We start from the raw sequence: 14,645 nt of genomic DNA on the forward strand, positions 1-14,645 counted from the left end.
TACAGTTTGCAATGCATTCAAGGACCCTTCAGCATAATACTCTTATGATTTAAGTGTCCAAATATTTATCGATAGTATTATTTATAGATAATGACTGCAAATTTAATCCACTAAATAGTCTCCAGTGTGCACAGATGTGTATATCATATCCCCCACTATATTCTCCCCAGTGTAGCTTGGATGAAACCTGTCTTCATGTCTGCAAACAGAGTACAAGAATAAATTATGACATTAAAGAGGTATATGGCTAGTTCTGAACAGGGTTGCACTCTCTTTGTAGCTGCTTGGTATAGAATTTGGCAGCAACATCTGGAGGGCCACAGACTGGGCACTCCCATTGTAGATCTAATCATCTGAAAATATAGTAAATAAAGTTGTGGCTGGATTAATGTTGTAAGCCGCCCCGAGGCTTTTTGCGAATGGGGCAGCATAAAAATGGTTTAAATAAATAAATAAATAAATCTCTCAGCTCTTGTGCCGGTGTGTGGCGGCCATGGGTACATTAGCTGAGGGTGTGCTTCTAGGCTCAGTTTAAAGTGCTGATTCTAGATTTTAAAGCCCTGTATGGCTTGGAGCCAGCTTACTGCCATCATCCATATAAACTACCCTGGCCATAAGACTGGACCCACAGGCCCACTCATTGGCCTACCATTAGTTTCACTTACATAAGCAGGCACAAAAACAGGGCCTTTCTAGCAGTGGCCCTATTTCTACTGAACTTCCCCCCTTTCCTTTTGATTGAACTTTAAATACCCTTTTTATTACAATCCACTGGTAATTTCATTAGTCAGATTTACTTTAAATTGTCCCTACCTTTAACAGCAACATGATTTCTATTAGTCAGATTGAAGCGGTTTTAAACTGCCATTTTTAGCCAAACTCTTTTAATACATTTGATTTTCAGTGTTTTGATATTAACTGCTTTGAAAAAGCAACATATACGAAGACAACATATACAACAATAAACAAAGAAAATACATTTTTCTTTTTAAACAAATAATAAACAAGGGACAAGCAAGAAAAATACATCTAACCCAAACCCTTATTTGGCCTGCAGATAGTAGGTGGTTGAGATACTTTGCTGCAGTGAGACACAGAGTTGTCCCAACAATTTATTTATTATTATTATTTTTTATTTAGACAGCTTATATGCCGCCCCCATCGCATAAGCCTCGGGGCGGCTTACAATCATTAAAATCCCGCATATAAATACAAAAAAATATTCAAACAATGGCCACGTCTCACATGCAATGATAAGCCATAATTCCCTAAAGAGATTTTTCACAAGCTGTGTGCTAGCCCAATAGCTCTGTTTTAACTGTTCCTGCCATTAGAAGCAGCTAAACTAAATCCTAAACTAAGCAGGAATTAAAAGGTTAATAATTCATCTGAACTGGGGTTCCTGGCTGGTTACTTCAGAACACGTCAGAAATCATGCAGCTAGAAGAACCCTAGTGTGCTGTTTTTGGTTATAAGGTTCTGACTCTAAGCATTCAATTTAATGTTAAGTTTACCAAATCTTGCGGGTGGGAGGAAACCATTGGATTTGCAGTTGGAATACACAACTCGTGAACGATAAGCCAGGGCTTTTTTTGGTGAATTCTGGCTTACTTTTGCACGTGACTATGGCTAATTCCTGGCCTCTTCTGAGCCCTGAAGAAACAGACACACGTCTGATCCCTTGGAAAGGCTTTCAACACAAAAAGGTACCTCCAGACCAGCAATTATCTGGTCTGTCTGCCTTCTGTTACAGACATTTACAAAGGAAGTGACTCAGTCCACAACACAGAGCAGCACATTCCTTTAGTCAAGGATACTTTTGTGCAGAAGTCCTACACCTTACTAAAAGGGCACAGATATATTACTCTTTAACCTGCCTAACTCTCTTGTCTTTACTGCACACAGCATGCTTTGCACCATTTCACTGATGTATCTCTGTCAACTGTTTTCAGTGTTCATAGCCACATAAACTGATGTGTGCATTGATACAGAAGGAATACATATATAAAGAACCCAAACCTGCAATTCCAGGAAATGAGAGGTAGAAGCACACGCATATATGGGAGAAACAGAGATGAGCTTAGAACAAGAGGTACAAATCAAATACAGCCTAAATGGTGACCTCAATAGATCCTAACTAAAATCAAACAACAGGAATTCCTATCCAATGTGTCAGCCTGAATTTGCTGATGAACCTCATATCTGGTCACTAGAGTGAACTCATTTATTTTCATTTTTTCCACTCCTATCCTGAATGTGAGGAAGTGTCAGAAAACATTAGTGCTGATGCTGTCAGGTTCTTAAAAGTACATTTTCCCACTGGAAAAACCAATGTAGAACACAAACACGTCCAAAGATGTATCCGCTTCCCATCAAACACACCTTTCATTTTGAATCTTTCTACAACACAGTATTCTTAGAATACTCACAAAATAAACACTGTGAGGAATAATAAAAAGTCAGTTTCAGCAAAATATGTGACATTTTGCTGTCACTTATTTATTGGGATTCATGGAAACAGAACATTTGCATGATCTCTGTAATCCAGCCGTGAGTGTCTCCCGAGTTATTCCAGCCATGAATTGTCACCTCCTATTTTGGCACTCCCTTTCATGTGTGCACTGAAAATCTGGCAAAGTCCAGCCACTCCTGTAGCAAGCCAGAAACTGGAGACATTAAGATAGCTGGAAAGACATCCACACATTTGCTCATGATTTACAGAGTGGTTTGGCATATTCTCCAACCACAAGTCGTGATCATGATTTTAAAGTGGCCACAGATGTTGGAAGCTGTGAAGAGTCTTTAACCCCTTTCCCCTAAGTAAAGCTGCCACCCAGGATAGGAAGAAGTCCTTAGGGTGGAGAAAGTGATCCATGATGCCATTGCTGCTCCTTGTCTTGTCTGCTGGCAAATTCAGGTGGCATTTAAACAATGACTTTTGCACCTTCCCCATCCCAAAAGAGAGCTTTAAGGAAGCAAAGCAAGGCTACAGATCAGAACTAGGACCCGTCTCCTCTCTGTATTCACAAGTTAAGTTTACAGTTGCATGGGGAACTAGCAAACACCTTATCAGTTCAGGAAGCTGAGGAAACCAAAACATAATTGCTCTCTGATGAAGCTGTGTGCACAGCATGCATTCCTGAGCAGTCCCTTTCGATCATTAAGAGTCTCCAGCTGCGTGAAGATGGATGGAAGCCTGCATGATAAAGCAAACTTTTCTCTGTAAAGTTGAGTCTGGAAAATGCTGAGACATTACGATTCATTTAATATAAGCTGGCCAAAGAAACAATCTTCTCTGTTCTCTTGAAATTTTTATGCATTCACCACAGCAGCAGTCAAATTTTAAGGTCAAGAGTCCAAATGATCTTTACAGAAAGGACAACAAAGGATGGTTGGGATAGGAGAACCCCACCAAACAGGATTATGCCCTTCATTAGCTATAGTAAGTAATCTTCATATTTGCCTATCACAGTATAGTAGGGCTGGAAAAGCAGAGATGACCCTCAAGTCCAGCCCATTGTCCTAAGGAAGATACTCTGAGATTTTATCTTCTACCACTCTAACAATACTTTCCAAGCCACAGTGTCCCAGACGGAGCAGAAGCAAACAAGGCACATTATGTCAATGTTGTCCACAGAAAAGAGACTGTCAGATCACTCCAACATGAAGCCAGGCATATATGAAGCAGTGCATACATGAACAGATAAAGCTGCCCTTATATTAGGCCCCTTCATATGTAGAAGATAATCCAATATGCTACATTTTGACTGCTGGCGGGCCTTCAGGGTCTTATGCAAAAGTATTTAGTGACTCATCACCCTTGTACACACATACATTAGTTAATCAGTTCAGGAAACCTCCTCCCCAGTTAATCTCCCTAGTCTTTAAGACGGGGTCCTCAAACTTTTCCACCAGGGGGCCAGTTGAAAGGTTAGGGGAGGGGGAGGCGTGGGCAGGCGCACAAGGCAGCGGCTTGCTCGTTTGGAGAATGTTTTCTCTGAGTGAGCAAACCGCTGCCTCCCTGCGCGCGGGGCAAGGTGGGCGGCGGCGGGCAGGCACATGGGTGCAGATGCGCGTGCAGCAGGTCCAAATGGGCATGGCAGGCCGAATCCGGCCCTCGGGCCGTAGTTTGAGGACCCATGCTTTAAGATCGCCTAAAACCCTGAGTCTGGTGCCTCCAACTTCAGAAGTTAGGCACGGGGCTTTTGCAGGTACAGCCTTTATTTTTGGGTGATACCACTCTTAACGCACCGGACCGCATTACTAACAGGGACTGAGATGGCAAGCAACAATTGCACCAGCATCATTGATTTTAGCATTACAAATGCACAACAGTCAAGGGTGTCCTGGTGATACATATTGTAAAATGCAGTGCAGGCTGTAGCCATGGCAACTTACACATCTCATGTTATAATCCCCTCTTTCAACATGAAAGCATGTCCTAATTCATTTTTTACAAGAGAGGTGGACACACGGTTCTGCCCACACCTCAGGTTTATGAGGTCAAGGCTATAGACCAATGATTGCTCAGGGTGCGGGTGGCACACTCGAGGAGGAACGGCAGGGAAGGGCATCCTTTGGCCCAGGCAGCCTGCATAGGAGCTGCCTCCCAAGCCCTGTCCCCTGACCTGGGGAGAGTATTTCCTCATTAACCCCCATCTCTGATCTGAGACTGGGGATCACAACAGAATGCTCTATCAAGCAAAGAGTTAAGAATATGTATTTGTAAGAAGTGAAGGCCTTTTCTAATATAACCTTCTCCCCAACATACTTGAAGACTGTAAAAAATAACCTTTGTAAAATTTCCCAACCTGCCTAAATTCCAAAGAATTTTCAGGCTCGCTTGTTTGTTTGATTGATTGATTTATATCCCACCTTTTTTACTGTAAAGAACTCAAAGCTGCTTAAATCATTCTCCTCCTCCTGCTCTTGGTCTTATCCCACAGCAACAACCCTGTGAAGTAGGTTGGGCTAAGAATCTGTGGCTGTCACTCAGTTGGCTCCATGACCGAGCAGGGACTAGAACCCAGATCACCTGAGTCCCAGCCCTGTACTCTTAACCACTACACCACACTGGCTTGCCAGGAGCATTACTGTATTGACCATTTAGTGAGATTCCACTAGAAAATAAAATGTGCCCTTGTGCTGAGGGCTAAGCATTATCAAAATGCTACAATCAGGATTTGATTCTTCCTTTGTGGAAGACATTTGTGGTGGATCAGCTGGTGCTTTGTTCTAATGTTGCATAAGCAACTTCACACCACACACTAAACTTAATAAACTAAGAGCAGAGCTTTGTTTTCACTTTAATCTGACAAACACCTGGTTTCCCTGCTTCCTGGGGGGCTCAGCAGCGGCACGTGTCTCTGGAGGCTTTGAGAAGGGCCCGAGTTCCCTGGCTGGTCGCAACACCGTGCCACCAGATTTTTCCTTACAGCTCAACTGCCTGATGCCTGTAGCATTCCCCCCCCCCCCCCCACCCGCCGCTCAGTCTGTTTTGCAGCCAGGGTGTGCCTATCACTTCCCGAAGGCTCTCTCCAGTTTAAGTGGCTGGAACTGGAATTTCCCTCCAATTCCCCACCTCAAACAGCCGGAAACCTCACCAGAACTGCAGACAGCTTTCCTTCCATTGCTCCTTCAGCTGTCCTCTCTTAATTCTCTACATGAGAAGGGAATCTCCCTGCCACTCTTCCCCCTTATGCTTCCTCTGGGGCATGGCAGGGAGCTTCAGTCTATAGAAGTGTGTGTGGGCAGTGGGGGGGGGGGGTCCCCCAGGCACTGCCCCTTTCTAAGACATTCTCTATTTCTCTGCACTCAAGACAGTGTGGTCTACTTTTGAGTAAACACCATTTAAAATAATGTGATTTACTTCTTGGTAGATAGGCTTATACAAGAACTTCAGTCTGACTTATTTCTGAGTAATTAGCCAATAAAATTGAGATGTCTCCCTTGCAAAATTTATGGGGCATCCCAGGCAGGGTGATAGACACATCGGATACATGCCAAATGAAGAGCTTCCTTCTGTCACTGGGATTCCCATCCAGTTTTGCAGCTCCCTCCCCCATACTAGCCAGGGGGAGCACTAGTAAAACTATGGGTCAAGTAGGGATACCAGATCTCTCCCCACACACCAGGAGAGGGTGGAAGGAGCCTTTTCTTCAGAGCACACTGCAGCTGCCCTCTCCCAAACTGTTGGATCGGACAGGACATTGTGAGGCAGGGGAGGGGAGAAATCCTCACCAGTCGTCTGTGCTAGGCACTGGAGAGGGTGGGGACAGCTGATTTTGGGCAGCAGCTGGCACCATGGACAGTACTTACCCCAGTGCCCCCTGGTTTTTTTTTTTACCCATCTGCCCTCTTTACACAAATGGGGCAATTTGGTGAAGGAATATATGGCCATTTTTTGCACAACAAGGATCACCGAAATTCTTTTTTTAAAAGGAAGGACAATGGGCATGCCCTCCAAAGCATCATGAGGGGCCATTAGAAACATACCTGGATGATTTGCCCACCTTAGGATCATGAAGGAGAGCTTGACAGCCCATTTTCATGATCGCCCTCCCCCCACCCCCACCTTTTACAATGTCAAACTCGGGTGAACCCAAAAGCAGATCTTCCAGATTCAGATAATACAAAAAGCCATGCAAGGTCAAGCAAATCCTACAAAAAGTCACGGCTCATAAATCCACATGGGCATTACACTCGTTTCAGACAACTCTGTGCTTCTGGGGCTCCATCACCACAGCAGTTTAACATGCCGTGCAAACCCAATCATTAGCTCAAATTAGTTCAACTTGTGCAAACTGGACCATGAATAAAGCATTTACACTGTGCGATGCTTTCTGTTATGTTTATGTTTTCTGAAGTCTGATGCTACATCAGTATTTTGTGTGTCTACATTTGTTCAATCAATAGCTCTCATAAATGTTGCTGTGCAGGGCACTCTACTGTTTATGGGTCGTTTGCCTTGCCGATCTCCATTGTCTCTTCTTCTCCCCACTGACACTCCTCCTATAGGTGGCCTCAGTGGCCAAGAGAGACTTGATCAGCTTTGACTGAAATACTGGCAGTGTCCTTGTCTGGACAGAGAGTGCATGTTTTGGGATTGTCACGACATTTTGTACATGGGGTGACATTTAAAAATGGTCAGAATGCTTCAGTTAGTTCTAAATATGTAAGCTGCTCAGCTACTAATGGGGACTGATGGGGTGACCATGTGATGGCAATGCTCTGTCACTTGCATTGGCTTCCAGTCCATTTCCAAGCCCATTCAAATATGGCTCTGGGGCCAGAATACCTAAAGAGAACACCTTATAGCATACATACATGACTAGAGCTTTAAGTTATCCTCAGGGGTTCTCCTCTGGACAGGTGGGTTTTCTCAGTTGAGACACCCCTCCCCAAGGAAGATCGTCTGGTGCCTACAGGGGTTTATTTTTTCAGTGTTCAAAGAAGACATTTGCTCTCTCCCAGGCACTTTAAATTTTAGATTCTCAATCTTACAGTTTAGGTTGGCTCACAGAATGGATGTTTTTAATCTAGTTTATGGGTGTGACCCAGGCTTCCTCCCTTCCAGCAGTGGCTTGTGACCAGCCACAAGCAATTTTTTGACAAAGGTCACCAGCCACAAGTCGCTTCTTAACAGAACTCTATTACTTCTACATATAAATTATGCCTCCAAGCATCTAGATTTTATGTATACTATTTTTATGTTTATTTATTGTATGGAAGCCGTCCTGAGGCTTATGAGAATGGGACGGCATACAAAAACTCCAAATAAACAAACACACACACACACACACACACAAAGTGGTTAGTTGAGCCCAGTGTAGCAATCACTCCTCAAAACTCCCCTTACAAGGCAGTATGTTGCAAGCTTTGGAAAGGAGCACTGAGAAAACTCCATTCTACACGATTCCCATCCAATTTGCTTCTCACTTCTGTTGCCGTCTAGTCATGGGACACAGCTTGGGAGGAGCAGGTGGTACCATTTAAACTCTCCCCACCCTCAGTGGCTCCTCCTACTGGTAGTATCTCCTTCCTGCACCCATGGTCTGGCAGCACCTCCTCCATGTCCCAGCTAGCTCTTATCTCATCAACTTCCATGCCTTCCTATTGGTTCCCAAGACCTTGAACAGATCCCCACTGCTCAAACTCAAGAGAATATTCAGTTTCTTCTTCTGAATCTGTATCAGCGAAAATGGCATGACAAGTGTCCTGTGGGCATGCTCACAACATTTATACTGTATATCACCCTTCCCTAGCCCAATACGCATCCACTGTGTTGGACTGCAACTCCCATCATTCCCAGCTAGTGGCCATGCTGGCAAGGCAAATGTACCACAACACATACGGAGGGCACCAGATCAGTTGATGTACTTCCTGTGCTGATTAATGTTGATTTTTATTGTGTTTCTATTTGTTTTATTTTATCATGCACTCTGCAAGAGGAAAAAAGGCAGGATATAAATGCAATGTAACAATAATATGATCATCATTATCTGCCCAGAGAACATTTTGCTACTGGGAAGAATAAAAATAAGAACATACTCGCTCACTCAATCAATCAATCAATCACTCAATCAATCCCAGCTAGAAGCCATACTTGTAGCCCTCCCAACAGACAGTGCAATGCTGATAAGGCTCTTCCCTTATCTGAGGTTACATTCTAACTTAAACACAGGGTGATTTTGCCAAGCCAAACATCACTTCGCATGTCAGTGATTTCAGCACAGCCTGTCATATATCAAGACTGAATATTAAGTCCTTCATAGACCCTCTGCCAGATTAACAATAAGGATAACAAGGAAGGAAGCATATGCTTTAAAAAAGCACATTTTTCTAAATAAAAACAAACCCTAGCAAACTTAGAATCTGTGATGTGCTCCAGTAATAAACAACCATAAAGCCTACTTCCCTCATCACTCATTTGGACATTCATATTAGGAAAAAAAACTTCTGGAATCGAAATCAAGACCCACCGCATGTCCTTAACTATGAAGAACCTTCTTCCAGTTACTAATTAGGAGGTGCCAATGCTAACCCATTGAAATATGAATACGCTAGCTTTCCTTAATAAATCTTAACCCTCATACCTTGAGAACACATGGCAAGAATCTGCCCCTTCATGATGAATAAAGTAGAATTGGCTTTCCTCCTGCATCCATTAAACCAGGTAGTTGTGAATGATCACTCACCTTAGCACATGAGTCGACCCATTTATAGTAGTTGTGGAACAGGGGACCGTTTGTCCCAAGATGGAAGGCCTTCGGTATCGTTCATCCCCACAGCACAGGATGATGAGGAAGGCACGTCTGAAAGACTTGTTCAAGAATGCATACAGGAAGGGATTCAGTCCTGAATTGATGTATCCCAGCCACAAAAAGGCAGTCCATAGCTGGCTAGGAACATGGTAGTGTATGAATGGGTCTATTACATTTGTGATGAAGAAGGGTGCCCAACACAAGCAGAAGCACCCCATGATGATACAGAGGGTCTTGGCTGCTTTAGTCTCAGTCTTCATACGGTGTGTGCTGTGCTGATCAGGATGGTGAGGCCGCCCATCCGCCGGTGCCCCTGCACGCTGCAAAATTCGTATCTGGTGCGCATGCTCCCTGGCTGTAACATATATCCGGTAGTAGGCTAGCACCATTAGCAGGAAAGGAATGTAGAAAGCCACCACTGAGCAGGTGATGGCATAGGGCTTGTTGACCATAAATATGCAGTATGTTGCATTGGACACGTTGTTGAACTGCCTTTTCTCTATCTGAGGAGATGGACAAAAGAGCAAAGAAAGGTAGGGCATATTATAGCTTCTCTGGTACTTAAATCACTCTCTCTTCCTCCTTCTTGGCTTCATTTGCTCACCTACTAAATGAAAGTTAGCCTCAGCGGGTTTTGGATCTTTTTCCAGCAACCTTATTGCCCAATTATCCCATACTTCTTTAACTGCTATTGTTTTTCCTATCCAAACTTTGCTCTTCCACTTTAATTAACTCTGTTGAATGTGTTTCTTTGTGCATCATTTCTTGGAAAATAAGGGTATTTCTTCTTTGAGATATGAATATTGGGATGGGGACAATTTAGCAGGTAATCATTTTCTGGATGGACAATGGTGCCATGAAGAAGCGGCTTGGTGCCACTGGCATATGAGCCACAGCGCAGCTATTCCAGGATAGGTGCGTGAGAAAATACTTATCTGTAGTTACAGAGAGAAAGTAGGAGAGGGGAGAAAGGAAGTGAAATATTGACAGGCTGCTTAGGAAAACAAAATTGCATCTGTGGAGTGTTGAGGAAAATGGCACCAACCCTATTGCAACAGTTGTCGGTGGCTGACAGTGTGGAGTGTTCCTCCGTTTGCCTGTCGTTCTCCCTGTGGCACTGACTGTGACAGGCAGGGTGATTGTAAAAGTCTTGACAACTGCAGAAGCTGCATGGTTGTGTCTCTAGTGGTACATGAACGAAAGGCAGTAGGTGCAAAAACAAAACATAGCAAAACAAAACCAACACTCGGATCTGTGCCTCATGGAAACAGTGATCACTATGCCTTGGGCTTTCCTGATAGCACATTGAATAGTGGGCAAGAAAGGGCAAATTCCTGTCAGTACGGAGAGGGGAATGTTGTCAATGTGCAGAAATGAGAAGAAAACTGGAAGGAAAGGAAGTCAATGAAAGGACAGAAATCAATAGAAGCAGAAACTCTTTCTTAACATGTTAGCTAAAGTGTCCTGGGAGGCAGTCTGATTGCCATTGTGCTTTGTCAATCACTCAGCATCCTTGACAGATATAGAGATTTCTAGAATGAGTTAACAGAAACATTAACATCTTCTCCATATGAAGCACTGGTGTCACTCTTTCCTTAAATATTTCCTTTCCTTACTAATGGTTTAGACTGTCCAGTATTATGTCCTGTATCATACTAAAATGCTTCTGGATAAAAAGGCAAATGGGCATGCCAGGGACTAGGAAAATAGGCCATTAAGAATAAAAGGAAGCATCAGCTCCTGAAACTAAAGATGCCAGATTAGGTTTTGTGGTTGTCATTATGTAATGATGGACCTGCCAAAAAGAAAGATTCCCTCAGAGCCATAGGGAGAAGATGACTTGATAATTTGCTCTTTGAACTATGAGGTTTATAAGTTTGCAGGTGTGTAGAAGATGTGAAAAAAATCACTGTTCTTCTGGTTTCTTACCCATAGAAAGACCTTTAAAAAAAACCCCTGGAAACTGTGGCTATTGTAATTTTAAGGAATACTGTTGAGAAAGAGCGTTCTGGAAAATTAACCTTATCAAAAAATCTAATGATCCTTAAATCTGGATACTAGGCAACAATCACAAGCCAACGTGGTATCAGTTCTATTTTTATGAACAAGTCAAGAAAATAAATTACTTTGAAGTGATTCAGTGCGAAGGACTGAATATAAAACTTTACAGACTGTTTCAGTTCTAACATTTGGTAAGTAGTCTTCCATTGTCCTTGAGTTTAGAATAACAATGTTTAATAGAGCCACAAGATATTTCTGAAGGTCATCTATTGAGCCAACCCTGTAAACTCTAGCAGCAAATAGAAATCTCACCTTTAATAGTCATCTAGCTCACAGTGAGCCACAAATGCAAAAGAAGAAACAGAATCTTACAGAATTCAGCTGCAGTGCAAAAATTATTTTTATTAAAAGCAAATGGATGGCAGAGGCTTCAGATTTTACAAGGGAAGGTAAGCATTCCTCAGTCCTACAGCTAACACTATGACATAGAAGGAAATTGCTACTCTGACCCCAAGAATGAGAGAATAAATAATCTGGAAGCAATTGTAAATATTTATTTGGAATTTCTTTTCCAATCTCCTTCGGTGGGATTAATATTATTCAAAGAGAAAAGGGAAGTTGGGCAATATAAAATATGTTTGCAAGGATAATATGGAATTTACTTCTCATCATACAACTGTGATCTACTTACCAAGTCCATTATGCCAATGCTATTCCAGCCTTGCATTATAGGGAGAAAAGAAATAAACATTGGGATTACCCAACATCCTCCCAGCATCAGAGCAATACGCAGTGGAGTCATCTTATTCCTATAAACCAGTGGTTGGCAGCAGATAGCATAGTACCTGAAAGAGGAAAGAAAGTGACATCATTCTGAATAATGGGAGTAAGCTGAACAAGAACTCTTCCAACCCCTTCCTATCAAGCCACCTTTAAAACACTGTTCTCCCACAGGAAGAAAGAACTAAATATGATGGACAGAGTATTATCACTTTAATTAGCCATATACCTGAGTCAAGTTACATAGGTCATGATGGCTTTAAGCAAAGCTGATCTTTTGTGCTCTTTCTACACTCTCTGAGACACATTATAGCCCTTCCCCTCTTAAGCACATTCTCCAAGATATTTCAGTGGTTTTCTAATAAAGCCATATATGTAGATGGGGGCATGATTACCTTCTTTACACATTTCCATGGTCTAAGAAGTATTTTCTTATTTGTGAGAGACACAGAATTGGTGGACAGAAATTTTTAGCCACAGTACCAAGTAAACTGAAAACTGGATTGAAATTTGCAATTATATTCTAACCAAAGTTCCTACAAACCCGTTCAAACCCTAAAATCAGCTGCAGAGGCCCAGCTCACAGAACCACCATTAGGTTCAGAATCACAGGAACAAAGGCAGGGCTTTTCAGTGGTAGTCCCATCTTTGTGGAACTCTTTCCTGCAGGTTGTATAGTTTCTCCCCCCTTTTTAGCTGTTTTACAAAATGGATGTTGTTGTTGTTACACAGAAACATGTTTATTCTTCTGTCCAAATTTCTTCCTGTCATCTTCCTTCCCTGTCCATACATAGTGAATGGGAATACAATAGCATGGAAAACTTGGCCTTGGTCTCCAGTGAAACATCCTTACACTGGATGATTTTTTCCAGTTCCTTCATTGTTGCTCAAATCTTAGTCTTCTTTGAATTTCTTGGCAAGTTTCCATTTGACTTAATGACCGAGCCAAGATATGTAAAATGTTTCACATTTTTATTCAAATTAACGATATCGATCATACATAGATAATAGATTTTTAAACTGCCACTGCTTACTGTTTCTTTTCCTCCTGCGGAGTGCTAGAAAAACTGCTGGAGGAATGCCTCTATGCCGCTTTTCAGTGTTTTATGTTTTACATTTTTAATTGTTTGCATGAGCTTTTCTGCTATGAAGCCAGGCATAAAATATTGCTGCAAACAAAAGATGGAGCACCTTGGCCAGTTCTCTCTGGCACTTTTCACCTGGCAACAAGCAAGCTGCCAAATCATCTTGCAAAACAGAAGCGGGGCTTGCCTAAACCCTGATGGCCCTGCACTGCTCCTGATCTCTCCCATTCTGAAGAAGAAATAAAAGGGGGTTGTTTTTAATGATCCTTGGAATTTCTAGTATTCAAGAGAAGCACTTTAAGCAAAGTCACAAGACAGAAACAAATGAGATACTGCCTTCCAGCAGTTTGCAGGAAACAGGTGGAGCAGGTATGCCATTTGAGAAAACCAAATCCAAAGCCCCTCTTTGCATTCAGACATAGCTGCGTACTTTTTGATCCTGGATCCTGCCATTATTACTGTGCATACAACATCATCTGGGTAAATGGGTTTTTTCAGCACAATGGAAAACTCTGGAGTAGGCTCCTTAGCAGTAAAAATGTCAATATTTGGTAAATTGGGAGACAGCTGTCATTATTTGAACCACAGGAAAGCAAGATTTTAAAGAACATTCTAATGACTGTTTCCTCCGTCGAGATCCCCCCTCCCACTGGTATTTATGCTAAATGAGCGGAAAGATCTGCACAGGTGGTCACACGCTGGTAGGAATAAAAGGCTCTGCACAATAGTCAGCACTAAGCACGATGTAGTACTTATTGGTAGATGGAAAAAGGAGATAATGAAAACCCACTTTCCATGTAGGGAATCTTCCAGGAGAAGAGCTGCTGGCTGCTGACTGTTGGGTTTTTGCAACTGAGGCACATAAATCATGAGCTTACCAAGGGCACAATCCCAGGCAGGGAAAAGACTCATACCGTTCCCAGCATTTCCCTGCTAGCTGTGCTGGCTGGGGACTGCTGGGAGCTGTAGGGCCTCTTCCTGCCTAAGCAGGCATTGGGCGACATTCTAAATGGGCTATACTTGAAAGTGTCCTATCGTGCTATCAGGAGCCAGTCTCTTCTCGGCTGCGGGGTTGGACAACGAAGAGGGTGCCTGCAAGCTGAACACGGCCATGAAGACTACGGTCCTCTGCATCCAAAGCACGGGAAAGCAAAGACAGGTCTTGGATCATCCTACTTCATCCTGGTGGGAAGCCACATGCCCACTCCCTGCAAAGAATAGGGGGTTTTACCATGCACAGTCATTTGAGGGATGCAGAGGAGTTTTCCAGGATCTGTACATGGAGCCATCCCCTGAAGAGTGATGACCTATAAAGCCCTAAACGGCTTGGGTCCCGGCTACCTGAAGGAGCGCTTACATCCATATTTGCCCAGCCGCCCCCTGAGATCTGCGGGAGAGGCCCTTCTCCGGGAACCCTCCGTGAAAGAAGTTAGGAGGGTGGCTACTCGGAGGAGGGCTTTCTCAGCGGTGGCGCCTAAGTTATGGAATGCGCTCCCCAGAGAGGTCCGCCTGGCGC

General features: G+C 43.1%; 1 protein-coding gene across 1 annotated transcript in view; it reads right to left on the reverse strand.

Moving 5' to 3' along the window:
- Positions 1-14,645, reverse strand: part of HTR4 (5-hydroxytryptamine receptor 4) — a gene marked incomplete at its 5' end in the record, with an annotated part of 91,063 nt that overhangs the window by 62,625 nt on the left and 13,793 nt on the right. The window contains 2 exons of the mRNA XM_044454569.1: positions 9,198-9,766; positions 11,956-12,109. Of these exons, the coding sequence (XP_044310504.1) occupies positions 9,198-9,766; positions 11,956-12,109 (723 nt within the window). The remainder of the gene's footprint in view (positions 1-9,197; positions 9,767-11,955; positions 12,110-14,645) is intronic.

The sequence above is a fragment of the Varanus komodoensis genome, unplaced genomic scaffold, assembly GCF_004798865.1.
Source record: "Varanus komodoensis strain SLA01 unplaced genomic scaffold, ASM479886v1 scaffold7_3, whole genome shotgun sequence".
Classification (NCBI taxonomy): domain Eukaryota; kingdom Metazoa; phylum Chordata; class Lepidosauria; order Squamata; family Varanidae; genus Varanus; species Varanus komodoensis.